The sequence below is a fragment of the Alligator mississippiensis genome, chromosome 15 (assembly GCF_030867095.1).
Source record: "Alligator mississippiensis isolate rAllMis1 chromosome 15, rAllMis1, whole genome shotgun sequence".
Classification (NCBI taxonomy): domain Eukaryota; kingdom Metazoa; phylum Chordata; order Crocodylia; family Alligatoridae; genus Alligator; species Alligator mississippiensis.
The window spans coordinates 17,677,698-17,690,852 of record NC_081838.1 but is presented as its reverse complement, the minus strand read 5'-3'; the positions used below and the strand labels follow the sequence as shown (position 1 = coordinate 17,690,852).

At 53.8% G+C, this 13,155-nt stretch overlaps 2 protein-coding genes across 6 annotated transcripts in view; one reads left to right on the top strand and one right to left on the bottom strand.

Annotated features, from left to right (window-relative positions):
• The first annotated feature begins 89 nt into the window (after positions 1-89).
• NUDT17 (nudix hydrolase 17) lies at positions 90-3,531 on the top strand. 2 transcript variants are annotated; one of them, XM_006266457.4, is made up of 8 exons: positions 91-224; positions 667-789; positions 1,250-1,433; positions 1,882-1,907; positions 2,172-2,264; positions 2,463-2,561; positions 2,725-2,861; positions 3,205-3,531. In XM_006266457.4, exons 1-8 carry the CDS (start codon positions 150-152, stop codon positions 3,383-3,385), a joined length of 918 nt encoding a protein of 305 aa, XP_006266519.1. In that variant the 5' UTR covers positions 91-149; the 3' UTR covers positions 3,386-3,531. The 2 variants fall into 2 exon arrangements, with proteins under 2 accessions (XP_019340359.1, XP_006266519.1); XM_019484814.2 differs by lacking the exon at positions 667-789 and having other exon boundaries at positions 90-224.
• A 342-nt stretch (positions 3,532-3,873) lies between these two features.
• Positions 3,874-13,155, bottom strand: part of PIAS3 (protein inhibitor of activated STAT 3) — a 31,053-nt gene continuing 21,771 nt past the window's right edge. For all 4 annotated transcript variants that reach the window (XM_019484813.2, XM_059718039.1, XM_059718040.1 and 1 more), the window contains 8 exons: positions 12,272-12,377; positions 11,601-11,674; positions 11,078-11,238; positions 10,506-10,642; positions 9,944-10,112; positions 9,365-9,498; positions 7,946-7,983; positions 3,874-7,004 (listed from right to left, as the gene is read on the bottom strand). In XM_019484813.2, the coding sequence (XP_019340358.1) occupies positions 6,741-7,004; positions 7,946-7,983; positions 9,365-9,498; positions 9,944-10,112; positions 10,506-10,642; positions 11,078-11,238; positions 11,601-11,674; positions 12,272-12,377 (1,083 nt within the window). In that variant the 3' untranslated portion in view covers positions 3,874-6,740. The remainder of the gene's footprint in view (positions 7,005-7,945; positions 7,984-9,364; positions 9,499-9,943; positions 10,113-10,505; positions 10,643-11,077; positions 11,239-11,600; positions 11,675-12,271; positions 12,378-13,155) is intronic.

Genomic DNA, 13,155 nt, shown 5'->3' with positions numbered 1-13,155 from the left:
AAGGGATCTCATCTGCCAGCCTTGGGCAGGGTGGGGGGGGGGGTTGACTGCAGTGGTGCCCGACTGCCAGCAGGGGCACTGCTCTGTGCTGCGCTCTGCCAGCTCCGCCCAAGGCCTCCCAGGCCTGGCCCCTGCCTCCCGGTCCAGGCATGGAGGGCGCTGCGCGGGTCCTGGTGCATCTGTCCCGGGGTGGTGCCCGGCCCCAACGGGCCGCCTTCCTACAGGTGGGGGCAAAGGGCTGCAGGGGGGGCGTGTGTACGCATGCATGGAGGAAACGTGTGCGCGCGCGTGCATGGGGGGGCTGTGTGCATGGGGGGGTGTACATGTAGATGTGCAAGCGTTGGGGTTGTATGTGAGCGCATGTATGTATGCATGATGTAGGGGAGTCCACGTGCACACACGTGTACATGTGTGTGCATGTGTGGAACCTGTGGGTATGTTTACATGGGAGGAGGTGGGGGTGAGGGAAAGGGGAAAAGCAGGGGGGAAGCCCCCCAGCTGCCCCTGCTGCAACGGTTCGCCCACCTGGCTCTGCCCACCCTGTGCCCCCACCCCAGCCACCTGGCCACCCTCACGGGACCCTGGGGTACCAGACTCCACCACCCGGCTCTGGACAGGGAAGGCAGAGCCTTGCCCCATGCCCTCATGCTGCCCTTCACCCTGCAGAGCGTCACTGGGCACTTTTGTGCCCCCTACGAGGACACGGCCCTGGTCAGCGCCAGCCTGGACTGCGGCCGCCTTGTCCTCGCTGACCACAGCTTCCCGGGCTCCACCAGCGTCCTCCTGCAGGTCAGCGCGGGCCAAGACTGGCATGGGGCTGGGAACCAGGATGCCTGGCTTCTCCCCACCACCCCACAAGGAGCCAGAGCCTGGCTGCCAGGACATCAGGGTTGCATTTTCAGCTCAGCCTCAGCTTCCACATTGGCATGATGGCCTGTTCCCCCACCGCCTCCAAGAGGGGCTGGGTGCTTGGCCTTGCCACAGCTCTCGGAGATCCTCAGGCGCAAGGTGCTGCACATCCATGCCGAGGTCCCCCAAAGGCCCTGGAGGGCAGAAGGGCTCCAAGCTGGGGGCAACCAAGGGCAGCCCCTACACCAAGCCCTCCTAGCCACCATCAGCCTCCACCCCAGAGGTGGCTGCATTCTGAGCTGCCAGAAGGGCAGGAAGTCCAGGGGTGGGGATGGGAATGAGGGGCACCGTGGGCCCAATCCCAGGCCCTGACCACGCACCTTGGCTGTTGCCCCCGCAGCGCCCGCCCTTCTGCCCCATGAAGCTCCTGGCCGAGCCACAGACGGCCACGCTGCCCGCTGAGCTGCGGGGCCGCGGCGTGGACGTGGGGGTAGCCGTGCTGCTGCAGACCAGTGACAGGCGGGTCCTGCTGACACGGAGGGCGCCCGGCCTCAGCATCTTCCCCAACATCTGGGTCCCGCCAGGTGAGAGAAGGTGGGGGAGGCACACGATCTCAGGGGAAGATGGGGAGGATGGAAGCAGGATGGAGCAGTTCAGCCTTTGTTAGCTTAATGGAATGATGCTTAATTACTGCACCTTAATGAGCAGGGCCTAGTTAAGCTCCCAGAAAGGAACCTGGGTAGGCAGCAGCCAAGAGGTCAGACATCTGGTTTCTGCCCCAAGTGGGGGCAAGGGACCAGCTCGTAGCAGCCACACAGCAAGACTCCTGGGTTCTGCCCTTGGCTCCACCACTGACCTTACCCATTGGACATGTCACGTCTTGGGGGTCTCTATTGGCCCCTGTCCTCCCTAGGGGCCATGTCCATTTTGTCAAGATAAACCTGAACCAGCAGCTTGGCGCAGCTCCAGGGCACTGGACCAAGCTGTCTGTGCACACTGCTCTCCCATTCACCTGACATCTCCTTCTCACAGGTGGGCACGTGGAGCCAGATGAACAGGTGAGGGGGGATACTGGGGAGGTGAAGGGAAGATGAACAGGAGGGGGTCTCAACCCATCCCAAGCCTGATGCTGCCACGTGTACTTGGCCATGGAGAAGTCCCTACCCTGCCTCGGTTTCCCCCCCTGCGCCAACGTATCCTGCGGGGTGGCTCCATTCTGTGCCTGGGGGTCCAAGGTGCTGTAGGGAGCTCCTGCATCTGGGCTCTGTGGTGGGACTATCTCAGACCACGATCTTTGCCTCTGTTTGTGGGCTTGGGTGCAGCTGCTGGAAGTGGGACTACGCGAGCTGCAGGAGGAGACAGGCTTGCGGCTGGAGCCGGGTGCAGTGTCCTGGAGGATGCTGGGCCTGTGGGAGGTAACACTGGAGCAGGGGTGGTGGGTGTCGGGGTCAAAAGGGACCTACAAACCGGGGCTGTCTCAGCCAGTACCAGGCACACCGTGGGGGTCCTGCCTCTCCCTGGGTGAGCTGAGCTGAGCTGAGCTGAGCTGAGCCATGGGCAGCAGCCCTGCGCAGGTCCCGGCTGCCTCCCGTTCCCATGCTCTATCCCCGCAGTCCGTGTTCCCGCCTCGGCTGAGCCGGGGGCTGCCTCGCCGCCACCACATCGTAGCCTACTTGCTGCTGCTGGCCAAGGAGACCCATCAGCAGCTGGAGGTGAGTCTGAGCTCCCCCAGGAATCCAACTCCACCACGCACAGCCCGGATCCAATAGTGCTGATCCCTGAGGAAGCCCCAGTGCCTGTGGGGAGAGGAGGGGGCTGGTCTCCCTGCCGCAAAGCTGGCGACTGTCTTAGCCCAGCCCTGTCCACGGCCTGCAGGCAAGGATGCAGCCTGATGAGAGCGAGGTAAGCGCCTATGCCTGGCTGGAGCCCCCAGTCCTGGAGTCCATCGTGGCAGCTGGGGACATGGCAGAGAGCTTGGGGCAGGTGCCCAGCCACCTCCCAGCTACTGTCAGGTAAGCAGGGGTCTTGCCCATCCCCACCAAGGGGAGGGACAGACTTTGTCTGACCTCCTGCCTAAGATCCAGCCAGCTCTGGGGAGGAGGCAGGTGCCCCTTGTGCAGGATCTGAAGAGGTTGGCCCAGAGATGATCCTGTGTAGAGGCAGCAAGAAGCTCAGGGCCAGGCCAGGCCTGAAAGCAACCCCCTTCCAGCCTGCAGGGAGGAGATGCTGGGCAAGAGCCCTGGGGAGAGCAGGGCTGAACTCTGGGCCATGGAGCCTGGAGGCCTTCCTTGAGCCCTGTAGCTGGGCTGGCTTCCAGCGCCTGGGGAAGCCACCCTGCCACTGCCCCTCTTGCAGGGTGACGGAGCTGAGTGGGGGCCAGGCGCAGGCCACAGAGCTGCCAACTGCCACGCTGCTGAACACGGCGCCAGCCCACGGCGAGGATGTGGAGCGGGTCAGCACTGGCACCAAGTTCGCCCTGCAGCTATGGCTGGACACCACAGCTAAGCAGCAAAGCCCTAGGTCCTCATCCTCCTAGGGCTGAAGTCACGGCCTCAGCAAGGGGTTTGAGAGGAGCATGGGCCCTGCCGGAGCCTGCGGGCTGGGCCACAGCAGGACCACTGCGGACTGCGGGGCAAAGCCCCCGCTGCACCCTAACGTAGAGAATAAAGATGCTGCCTCCTACACCAGCGAGTCTGTGTCCTGGGGCAACAAGAAGGGGGTCTCCAGCAGACAAGCCGAGGTTTACCGCGGCTCTGACGGGAACGAAAGAACTTCGCCAAAGTCAGGTGATTACCTCGGGGCAGTGACGATGTGACATAGCTGCCTTCACCTCTGAGCCCCCCTGCACAGGCACCTTGCCTTCAGCAAGGTGTGTAACCAGGAGACAGTGCCCCAAGTCCAAGGCTGGGGGTTCAGAACCTCCTTCCACTCATAGGTGGTTGTGCCTCAGTCTTCCCATCTGTAAAATGGGCAGGACCTGCCCATTCCCTGGCTGGGAGGTGATCAACTTTGCTGAATTCCAAGTGGGATGCACACAAGGACGGGAGGCTTTTTCCCCCCCCACCCCAGAACTTTATTTAAAAGGTAGTTTGCATATACAGGACTCTTCCGAGTAGATAAACAGCTGGATATCAAACGGACAGAATAAATAAGCCACAGAGAGCCGTCTCTTTCCAAACGGTGCATATAGAGAAAATGTTTCCCTCCTGTGAGAGTTTATAAAAAAAACTAAAACAAACCACGAAGGGATTTTGGACAGTAGTATCAAAAGACGCCCCCTTGCCCCCGAAACAGCTTATCTTATGTACAAAACTTTAAAACAGCCACTGCAACCCGTAGCCTTCGCATGCCCGGGCCTGTATCGACAGACCCCACCTCCAGGTAACACTGAAAGTATCTGTCTGCCCAGGAGAGGAGAGCGGAGCTGCTGTGTTTGCCAAGGGAGCTGGGACGCTCTGTCAGCTGCTTATCTTGGGGCCTGCTGACAGACTCTCAGCTGTTGGCAGTGGAGGACAACACAGAAGAGAGATGGTTAGGGCTGGATGTTAAGAGAGAATAGCTGGGGCTGGTCCCCTTCCCACCAGGCCTTGGGACTTAAAAAGAGAAAACAGTTATGTTCCTACTGAAACGTATACGGGGTAGCAGGTCTGGTCCTAGCCCCTCTCCGGATCGGTACTGGGGAGATCAAATGCAGAGGGAGGAAAGGTGCTTTCAGAGCCCCCCCTCTTCCCAACAGCAGATCCTGGCCCTGGTGCTTCTCCGACCCGAGAACTGCAAACAGAGCAGGTGCGGAGAGCTCCCTCTGGGCTTACCCACGCTTGGGCCTGGTGCTTGGAGATCTTTAGGCAGTAAAAACAGCACTCCGGGAGCTAGCTGGAAGGGCGTTCACTCAGCCTTCTCCAGCGAACGGCTCTTGAACGAAGAGCTGGAAGAGCATCACCCGGGCTTCAAAAAAGGCAGAGAGGAGAAGCGACCAGTGTGGTGAAGCCTGCTTGGAGAATGCTGGGCTGAGCTGTTGAGATGGGCAGCTTTTATTGCATTGAAACACTGCTTACGGCCAGGATACACGGAGGTGGGAAGTAGAAAGCCGCACGCTGCCACCTCAGTTCCCACTCAGGCACCAGCCCCTTCTCCCACAGGGAAATGGCCTTGCTTTAACACTTGGTGGTGGAACGCTTACTGAACAAAAAGAAAAGGTGCCAACAATTGCTACATATTAAACCTTTCCAAATGCCCATGTGGCCCTTGTCTTCGAAGAGCTCATGACTCACGTGCCCGTCCAGCTAAACAAAAAGCAGATGGAACCAGCAGTACGTCGGTGAGGGGGGTTTAGCGAGACCCCTGGCTGGGCTGGACGCTCACGGGGCAGCAGTGAGGTTTGCTGGGAAAGGCGACAAACTCAACAGGATACATTTAAATACATAAATAAATTGTGCAATGGGCGATGTGCTGCTCCCCACGGCGGGGGCCACACAACCTTCATCTCATCCTCATGTTGGTACAGAAAACGGGGAAGTCTTTGGAATTGTCTATGTACAAAAGCTGCAACTGAAAATATAGATATCTCTTTGTTCTCTGTACAGATCCGCATCAGGAATATTTAAAAGGAGGAAAAGAAATCTACAATTAAAAAAATACATCGTAATTACAGTTGGGGCTAGGCTGGACCCCAGTGCCAGTGCAGGGAAAGGTGGGTGGGAGACAAGCAGCCAGGTCTCCGCTGGCCTGCTGGTAAGAATGTCTTCCACCCCTCACCCCAGCAGCTTCGGGGTTGCTACCAGATACCACATCAAGAGCCGATGGTTCAAACGGCCTCGAGCTTCTCCGGGTGCCTTGGTTCGTACACATCAAGGCAAGCCGTAGGGGACGCACAGCTAACATTGGGAATTCAACGGCAAAATGTCCCTCTCCAGTTACTCGTGACGCCAGAGGTTACTCAACCTGAGGCCTGATTCATTTTCCTCCTTGAAAACGTACTGGTTCCCATCTGCCAGCCTGCGCAGACTGGAAGGATCGAGAGATGGATTAGATAGCGGGGACAGGCGGGGGGAGAAATGGGTTCTTTTCTTGCACTGAATTTAGACCCCAAGGGCATTGCTCTCAGCCAGCCCCACCAGGTCTTTCAAGCTCCGGTATCTGCCTGCCCCTGCCCGCAGTGGCTAGCACCATATCGGAAACATCCCGAGCTACTAGTGGGGCTGGAAAGGAGGCTCCGCTGCTTTCTGCTTGGCTGGTTCTCTAACCCTGGGGCAGGCCACAAGGAGACTTTTACTGGTGTCTTCCTAACTCTTTAGGCCTCTGCAGTGACCCAGTGCTGGGCCTGAAAGCATGGAGGGGTCACACAAGCCACAGGACACCCCCACTGCAGCCCCAACCCAATTCCCACTGCAAACATGCTGGAGCTATTGGATGATAGTGGCAGGCATCTGCTTGGAAGCCACTGGCCCTCCTCACCTCTACCAGCTCTTCTCTGCAATCCCCTCCAGCAGGGCAATGATGGCTACCACTGCATGGGGCCTGGTGCAAAGGGAAGGAGGAGACATTCACACAGGGAGGAAAGGCCTGGGGAAATGACTGCTGTGCACCTACTGGCCACAGGGGTGGTGGTGTTCGCACAGAGCGGCCCCAGAACCCTACAAAAACACATCTGGGAAGTGAGGGGTTGATACTGAACCCTTGGAAAATGAGGATTCCTGGAGGTACGGCTGGAAGTCACCATGGAGCTGGCTGCGAAGGGAGAGTTGTCTCGATCAAGAAGGAAATTTAACCCAGTTATTACTGGTTGGGTCCTTCCAGTCCCAGCTGAGCACCCGCTCGAGAGAGCAGACGTGCCTTGGTCTCCCGTCCCCAGGTAGGGGGAGAACAATGCACCAAACAGCACCAGGGGTGGGTCAGTCTAAGGAAATGATGTCTGAGCGGCAGCCTGGCAGAGCCGTGCTGCTACTTATCGCCCCGCTTCGTCCATGGCTGTCCCGCATGGCGCTCGTGGAGACAATGCTGCTGATGCGGCTGCTGGCGGGGCTGACGGCGCTGTGGGATCCTGCCATCACGGGGGCCAGGGGGTTCATGAAATGGGTGGACGTGCCTCGGTACTGGAAGAAATGGCTGAGGGTGTCCTGCTCATCCAGGGAGGTGATCACGGAAGGGCTGTAATGCTGCCAGGTGAGGGAGAGAGCCTCGTCAGACCAGGGGTGCGTTCCCAAGTATCCCCTTCCGCGATTAGGTTCTGGCACCATCCAGATTGCCAGGACAATACACATCACTGCCAAGCCACGGATTTCATGCTTCTGGGACCAAGATGGAGCAAGGAAATAAGCAGAGCTTATGACAACTGACCCCTGAGACCGGGTCGGGGGAGAGTACCAGTATACCAAGACTTTGTCTGACCCAAACAGTGCCCGCTGCATCCCACTCAGCATAACCTGCTGCTCAGCTTGGGGTTGGACTCAGCCCTGCTCATGCGAGGCTGAACAGGAGACATGCGAAGGTGGCAAGGAAAGGCCGAGCAGAGAAAGCAGCAGCCTACAGTACCAGTGTGAGAAGCCAACATACACGGAGCCACACTCCGAGTCAGAGGCCTAGCAGGGAAAGCCTTTCTAGCTAGCTCTGTCATCAGCTTCGAGTCACCGACAGCGTGACCAGATGCCAGGCAGGTCAGATCAACCTCAGTTAACAACAACAAAAAAAGATACTTCCACTAAGTCTTCCTGGCCTAGATTACCTTCCAGCTAAACTGAATCTAAAGGAAGTGATCCATATTCAGCTCTGGGCCCTAGTTTCAAACTTGAGAACAGAAATGCTATTAATAATAAGATGCCGCTTAGAAGAAGCAAGAATCCCAAGAAGCCAGAGAGGAAGAGTGCTAAGATTTTCCATGGACTGCATTGTGGAAGAGGAGGGTGGTTGGATGCAGCCACAAGAATACCAGCCACAGCAGTGCTCAGTGGCTACAGCAGAGGTGGAGGAAGAAGAGGAGTGTGTGAGCAAAAAACAAAACAAAAACAAAGGAAAAGAAAAGACATGGCCGTTTTTGGCGGTCTATAGATTTTGGCAGGGAGGAAAGAAAAGAAACCAAAAACCAAAACAAACACCTTACCTGATTTTCACTCTGAAGGAAGGAAAACAAATCCAGACCTAGAAAAATAAAAGGGGAAAAAAAAAAATCTCTTAATGGTAAATAAACGTATGGTGGGAAGTGGGGGCCAAATTGTGCTTAAGGTTTAGATGCAGAAATGAATGGGATCTAATTGCCTCTACGTCTTAGGTACTGCGTTATGGCCAGATCCACCTCAGGCACGAACCATACAGAGACTCCTCTACGAACCCTCATCACACAACTCTTGTATTGAAACAATAGAGCAGGGCCAAGTTCTCGCTTAAATGTGTCCAGCAATGTATGGTGTGCCTTAAAACGGGCGCAATTCCCATTGCTGCTTGGCAACATTAATATATTTGCCAAGTATATACAGGATTCTCTTTATAGAAATACTTGGCCACTGGCACTGCTGAAGCACAGCTGTCTCCAGCCAGGGTCAAACGCTGCGGCTTAGGACTGCAGAGTAGAGAAAACATTTCTATGCTGAACCTTGGGGATGGATACCTGCCTTTGCTAATGGCTACCAGAGCTCAAGCCTGCAGCTCTGCATGTCAATCACAGTCCCCGCCTTGACAGGAACCAGCTAACAGATCTTCCAAACCGGTCTTGGCGTATCTAACTTCATCACCTGTAAGGATCAGCTCTTTGCCAGCAAGGAGGGGATGGCTCTGGGAACCAGGACACCTGAATTCTAGGCTCGTCTGTGATGGACCAGCTGGCCAGTCTAAGAGGGTCACTGGACCACTCAATCTCCATCTCTTCAGCTGTAAGAGGGGATTTAATGTCTATCTCCTTGGACTGCAGTGAGTCACTCCTGCAAAGCACATGGAGATCGTCAGATGAGAGGCAAAAGGGGGTTTAATCAACAAACTATTTCCTTAGAACATGCCAGAGGGGGTGCTACAAAGACATAGGCCACTCCCCTCCTCTGGCACTGGGAAAGGTCCCTCCAGTATACATTGTACCAGACAAAGTGAATGACTAGGCCTGACACCCTACCTTCTTACCCAGTCGTGAAGATCACTAGCCACTGGCTTTTGTGTGTCATCCACGACTACCAAATCAACTTCCAATGTACTCTGTCTGCATCATTAACGACCTCACGCCCAAGTCTCCAAAAACTGCTCGGGATTCTTGCCCAAAATCCTGGCACTTCAGGCTCGTGGGGACTAGTGCTCTAGGCTCTGCCTTCCTGACTCTGTGTTGGGCCAGAGAACTCTGCCATTTAAATGTACGTGTTCTGATCCACGCAGCTCCACGCCAAGCCAGTTTGGGGGTTAGGGCAGCCCAAATGCCTTCTGGGTGAGACCACACCCAAGAAAGGGGAAATCATGGGCACAGGTTGCTACAGCCAATGTCTTGGTAAACTGGTACAATTGCCTCAGTGAGTTTATCAGAAACCAGTGCTGCCCTCATTACCTTGGATCTCTGATGGCACCTGGTATGAAGGATGGTATTCGGGGATAGGAAGGCTGGAGAGATAGTCGCTGCCGATAGCTGTCATGGAAGGACTTCGAAGGACAGAGGAGGGCTGGTGGTCAACGCTTAGCACCCTGAAATGAAACACAGAGCCAGTAAACCAGAGTGAAGAAAGCCCATTCGGGGCGTGAAATACACCCACAGCTGATGCAGGCGCTCACTAAAGACACCTGGAAAACACTGTATACCAGGCAGCAGTCCCCTCCCTCTGGGTCAATGAACAAAGATGCAGCTCCTGCCTCCATCCAAAATGTCCAGCCCCTCTAATCTTCAGCCTTCTTGTTTAGGGGTCAGTACTTCAGGAAGGGGCTGGGGTCAGGTAAAGATGCACCCCCACAGCCCTCGGCTAGGGGCTTTACACTGAATATGGAGAGTTTGTATTAGGAGCAATATCAAAGGGAGGTCAGGGGACACGGCCAGCCCACTGCATGGTACTGTATCCCATGTTATATGACTGCTCTGGGGTGCAGAGGAAAGAACAAGACAATCACCAGAAAGAGACCAGTACAGAGCTCCTACCCCTTGGGTCCTGTGGTGGACGGGATAGCCACCGTGGTGACAGGGCACTGCTTCTTAGAAGGAGGCTCGTCTTCATCTGACGAACTGTCCAGTGTGAGATCAATGACCTCCACTTTCTTCTTGCCTTCTGAGGTCTTCCCCTCTGTGCTCACTGTGTAAAGGGCACTGGCTGCAGAGAGAAGTGAGGCATATGGATGCAGTCAGCTAAGGGGGAGGAAAGCAAATTATGACCAGACCAACAGCTCTCCACCTCCATGGATGTATAAGCTCTTAAACAAAAATTAACAAGCATCAGAGCAACAGTGCTAACCCTGGGGGTCCCATCCATCTTTTAGCTCTACAATCGGTGTCAAATACCCATCTTTTTCCTTCCCTGTTGTAAGCTATAATGCAGCACCTGCCATGCTCCCTGCCAGAGGTGGCTGCATTTCAGTGGCAGGTGCCCTGATCTCCAGACTGATTGTATTTCAGGCATATGAAATGCACTGGGATCCTTCCAATGAAAAGCACAGCTGCAAAGCAAGACCCAAATGAAGAAAGGTGGCAGCGGTAGGTCCCATACCGTCAATCCCATTGAACGCTGCTGTCTGGCACACCTCCTGGTTCTCTTTCTTGGGCTTCATGGGACACCAGGAGCCATCTTCCATGAACTGAATCTCATCGCAGTCTGTGCATGAATTGAGGATATCCATGAACAGCCTACAGGCACACAAGCAAGAGCATAAAATGGTACAGCCGTGGGGAAGGCTCCTCTGTTTCCACATCGACAGCTCAATAACTCAGGAACTAGGTTCTGTGGATTGGTAAATGGGATACACCAATCCAAGACTGCACTTCTAAGTTACCTGCTCAAATCCTGCCCAGGCCAGAACCACCCAAGAGGATGTATGGGGCTCTGTTAAACTGATCTGGTAGGTCTCTCAGTTCAAAACCTAGTAAACAGGTTTCTTCATCTCCCCCATCCCCCTCACTGGGGAAGGATCTGAACTGGCCTTCTTGCCTGCTGAAGTAAGCCCTGCAGATCAGTGTTAAGGAACGTCAGGTAGTGACAATTTTATGCTGCTTTCTTAAGGGTTGGGACCTACTGTCTATGCCAACGTTACAGGATTACCCAGAAAACAGGACTTGGCTTACCCATCAATGATCAGGTTGTCATAGGGGGCTTTCTTATCACACACAGGGCAGGTCCACGTGGGTTTCTTCTCGTTCATCTGGAGATAGAGCGCTGCATCAAAGCACTGGAGGTGGGTGCAAGTAATAGCTCGGCAGGGCACGATTAGCCTCATCTTCCCCAGCTGGAGAAAGAAGACATTAACATGGCTCATTACCTACAGGTTCCAGAGGGCAGGGAGAGGAACCAGTATGTCCCAGTTATTCCCTTTCACTTGGCAACAGGGGTCCGACAGTACCATCTAGACTGGAACTTCACTGTAGAAGAAAAGAGGCATCTCCCTGGACAGACTTTTTTTTCCATTTTCCGCCCTATACGCACCCCAGCTGTGAAGACGGAAGACACAAATAAACTCCCCTCCATCTCCACCTCGACAGTTTCCAGCCAACTTGTATGAATGAGGGAAGCATGAAAGGACTTTCTACAATATCCAAGTAGTTAGGTTTTCTGTGGCCAAGCATAAAAAGCACGTGAACAGGGACTCACCGGGCACATAAGGGACACTCGCAGGCTTGTCGTGGCTATCTCGCTGTCAGGATCCGCTGTTAATTTTTCTTTGACTGAATAAGAAAAAAAAAAAAAATCATTTACTGTGCATTACTGATGTTTTTCAGGTTCTGTTCCTTTGCAGACAAAACATTCTGCTCGTCTCAGAAAAGCATTTATCTTGGGGGGGTGATGTCAGATACCACAGAAACTATTTCTACAATATCATGGTAGTACCTCAAGACCCTAATCCTGGCACCTTTATGCCAGGCAGTGCAATCTTTTCCCCAAAAGTCTTACAAAGGGAAGAAAACAGGAGGAAATGACAGTGTAAAGCAACACATGGTCAAAATGTGACAGTGTCTAATTAGCGTAATAAGCAGCAATAACAACACACCAGCTGCCTGATTGCTGTTGGGTGTCTACAGGCATCCACAATTTGAATGAAGCAGATCATCTAAAACTTTACAGAGAAGGGAACTCTACTGTAACCTCCCTCCCTCTACCTCGCTTCATAAAAACAGAGTTCTGCATACATACGACATGGGGTATGTGGTTTCCCATTTCCAAAGGGACCTATAAGAAGTTATTTCATTTACTTTGGGACAGTTCAAGTTTCCTCTATGCAGTCAACAACGGAGCACACAATGGTTAAAGCAGCGGGTACTCACTCAGGGCTCGGGAGTGGTCTGGGTTGCGGATACCCTTGGCTCTCAGCTTCTGTAGCAGGGTAACTGAAGTCAACTGCTTCACCAGGTAAACTGACAGAGAGTAGTTCTGTGGAAGAGGCAGCTGATGCGACTCTAGATTTGCAACCCAAATCCCAAGCAAACAGGAACCTCCCAAACGCCACATGCTGCTGTGCATTACTTATCAGCACAGTGACAATGTTTTTTAATAATACTAATACCTCCCCCCCACCACTGCTCTGTGCTGTCCCCTTCAACACAAGTCTTATGTGTGCGCACTCCTGTCTTGCAGGGAGAGGCATTGCTCCTTGTCACCTGATACCATTTTCTAACTGGAGGTCTGGTTCAAGAAATCATTTCAACTTTGGGCTAAATGTGGTCTTGAACGGAGATCCCTCCAGAACTGGGGTTTAGATTTGGAAGGATCCATCCGGAATTCTGTCTGTATTTCTACATCCACTCGTAGTTTAAAAAATAAAATGTATAGAGAAAGAAATACATTATACTGAATACGGACAACTGCCTCGCACTTCTGCTCGCAGCAGCATCTGGTCATAGGGAATAGAGATTATGCAAAGGATTCTAGCTAGCTCTAAATCTACTCTGACGCCTCAGCTCCAATAAGCATTACCATTTGAATGATCTGAAGCAGTTGTTTTGCCAAGGTTTCTTTTCAGCACAAAATTTAAGTCTATAGAAATCAGCAGGATGTTTGGATAGGAAACATTCTGATTCAATGACGCATCGCTGCATCCTGGCAAGGTTTTCTCTGGTAGTGTAACACACCATGGCCCCTCTATTAACACAATTAATATCACCTATCTGCATGTCATAAGCCTTATGTTGCCAATAGCTACTGAGGAGTC

What these genes read in the sequence shown, in the direction of transcription:
- NUDT17 (XM_006266457.4), top strand. Translation starts at nt 150, where the DNA reads ATGGAGGGCGCTGCGCGGGTCCTGGTGCATCTGTCCCGGGGTGGTGCC. An exon ending in CAACATCTGGGTCCCGCCAG is followed by an intron (nt 1,434 to 1,881) that starts GTGAGAGAAGGT and finishes TCCTTCTCACAG; the next exon opens with GTGGGCACGTGGAGCCAGAT. An exon ending in ACGTGGAGCCAGATGAACAG is followed by an intron (nt 1,908 to 2,171) that starts GTGAGGGGGGAT and finishes GCTTGGGTGCAG; the next exon opens with CTGCTGGAAGTGGGACTACG.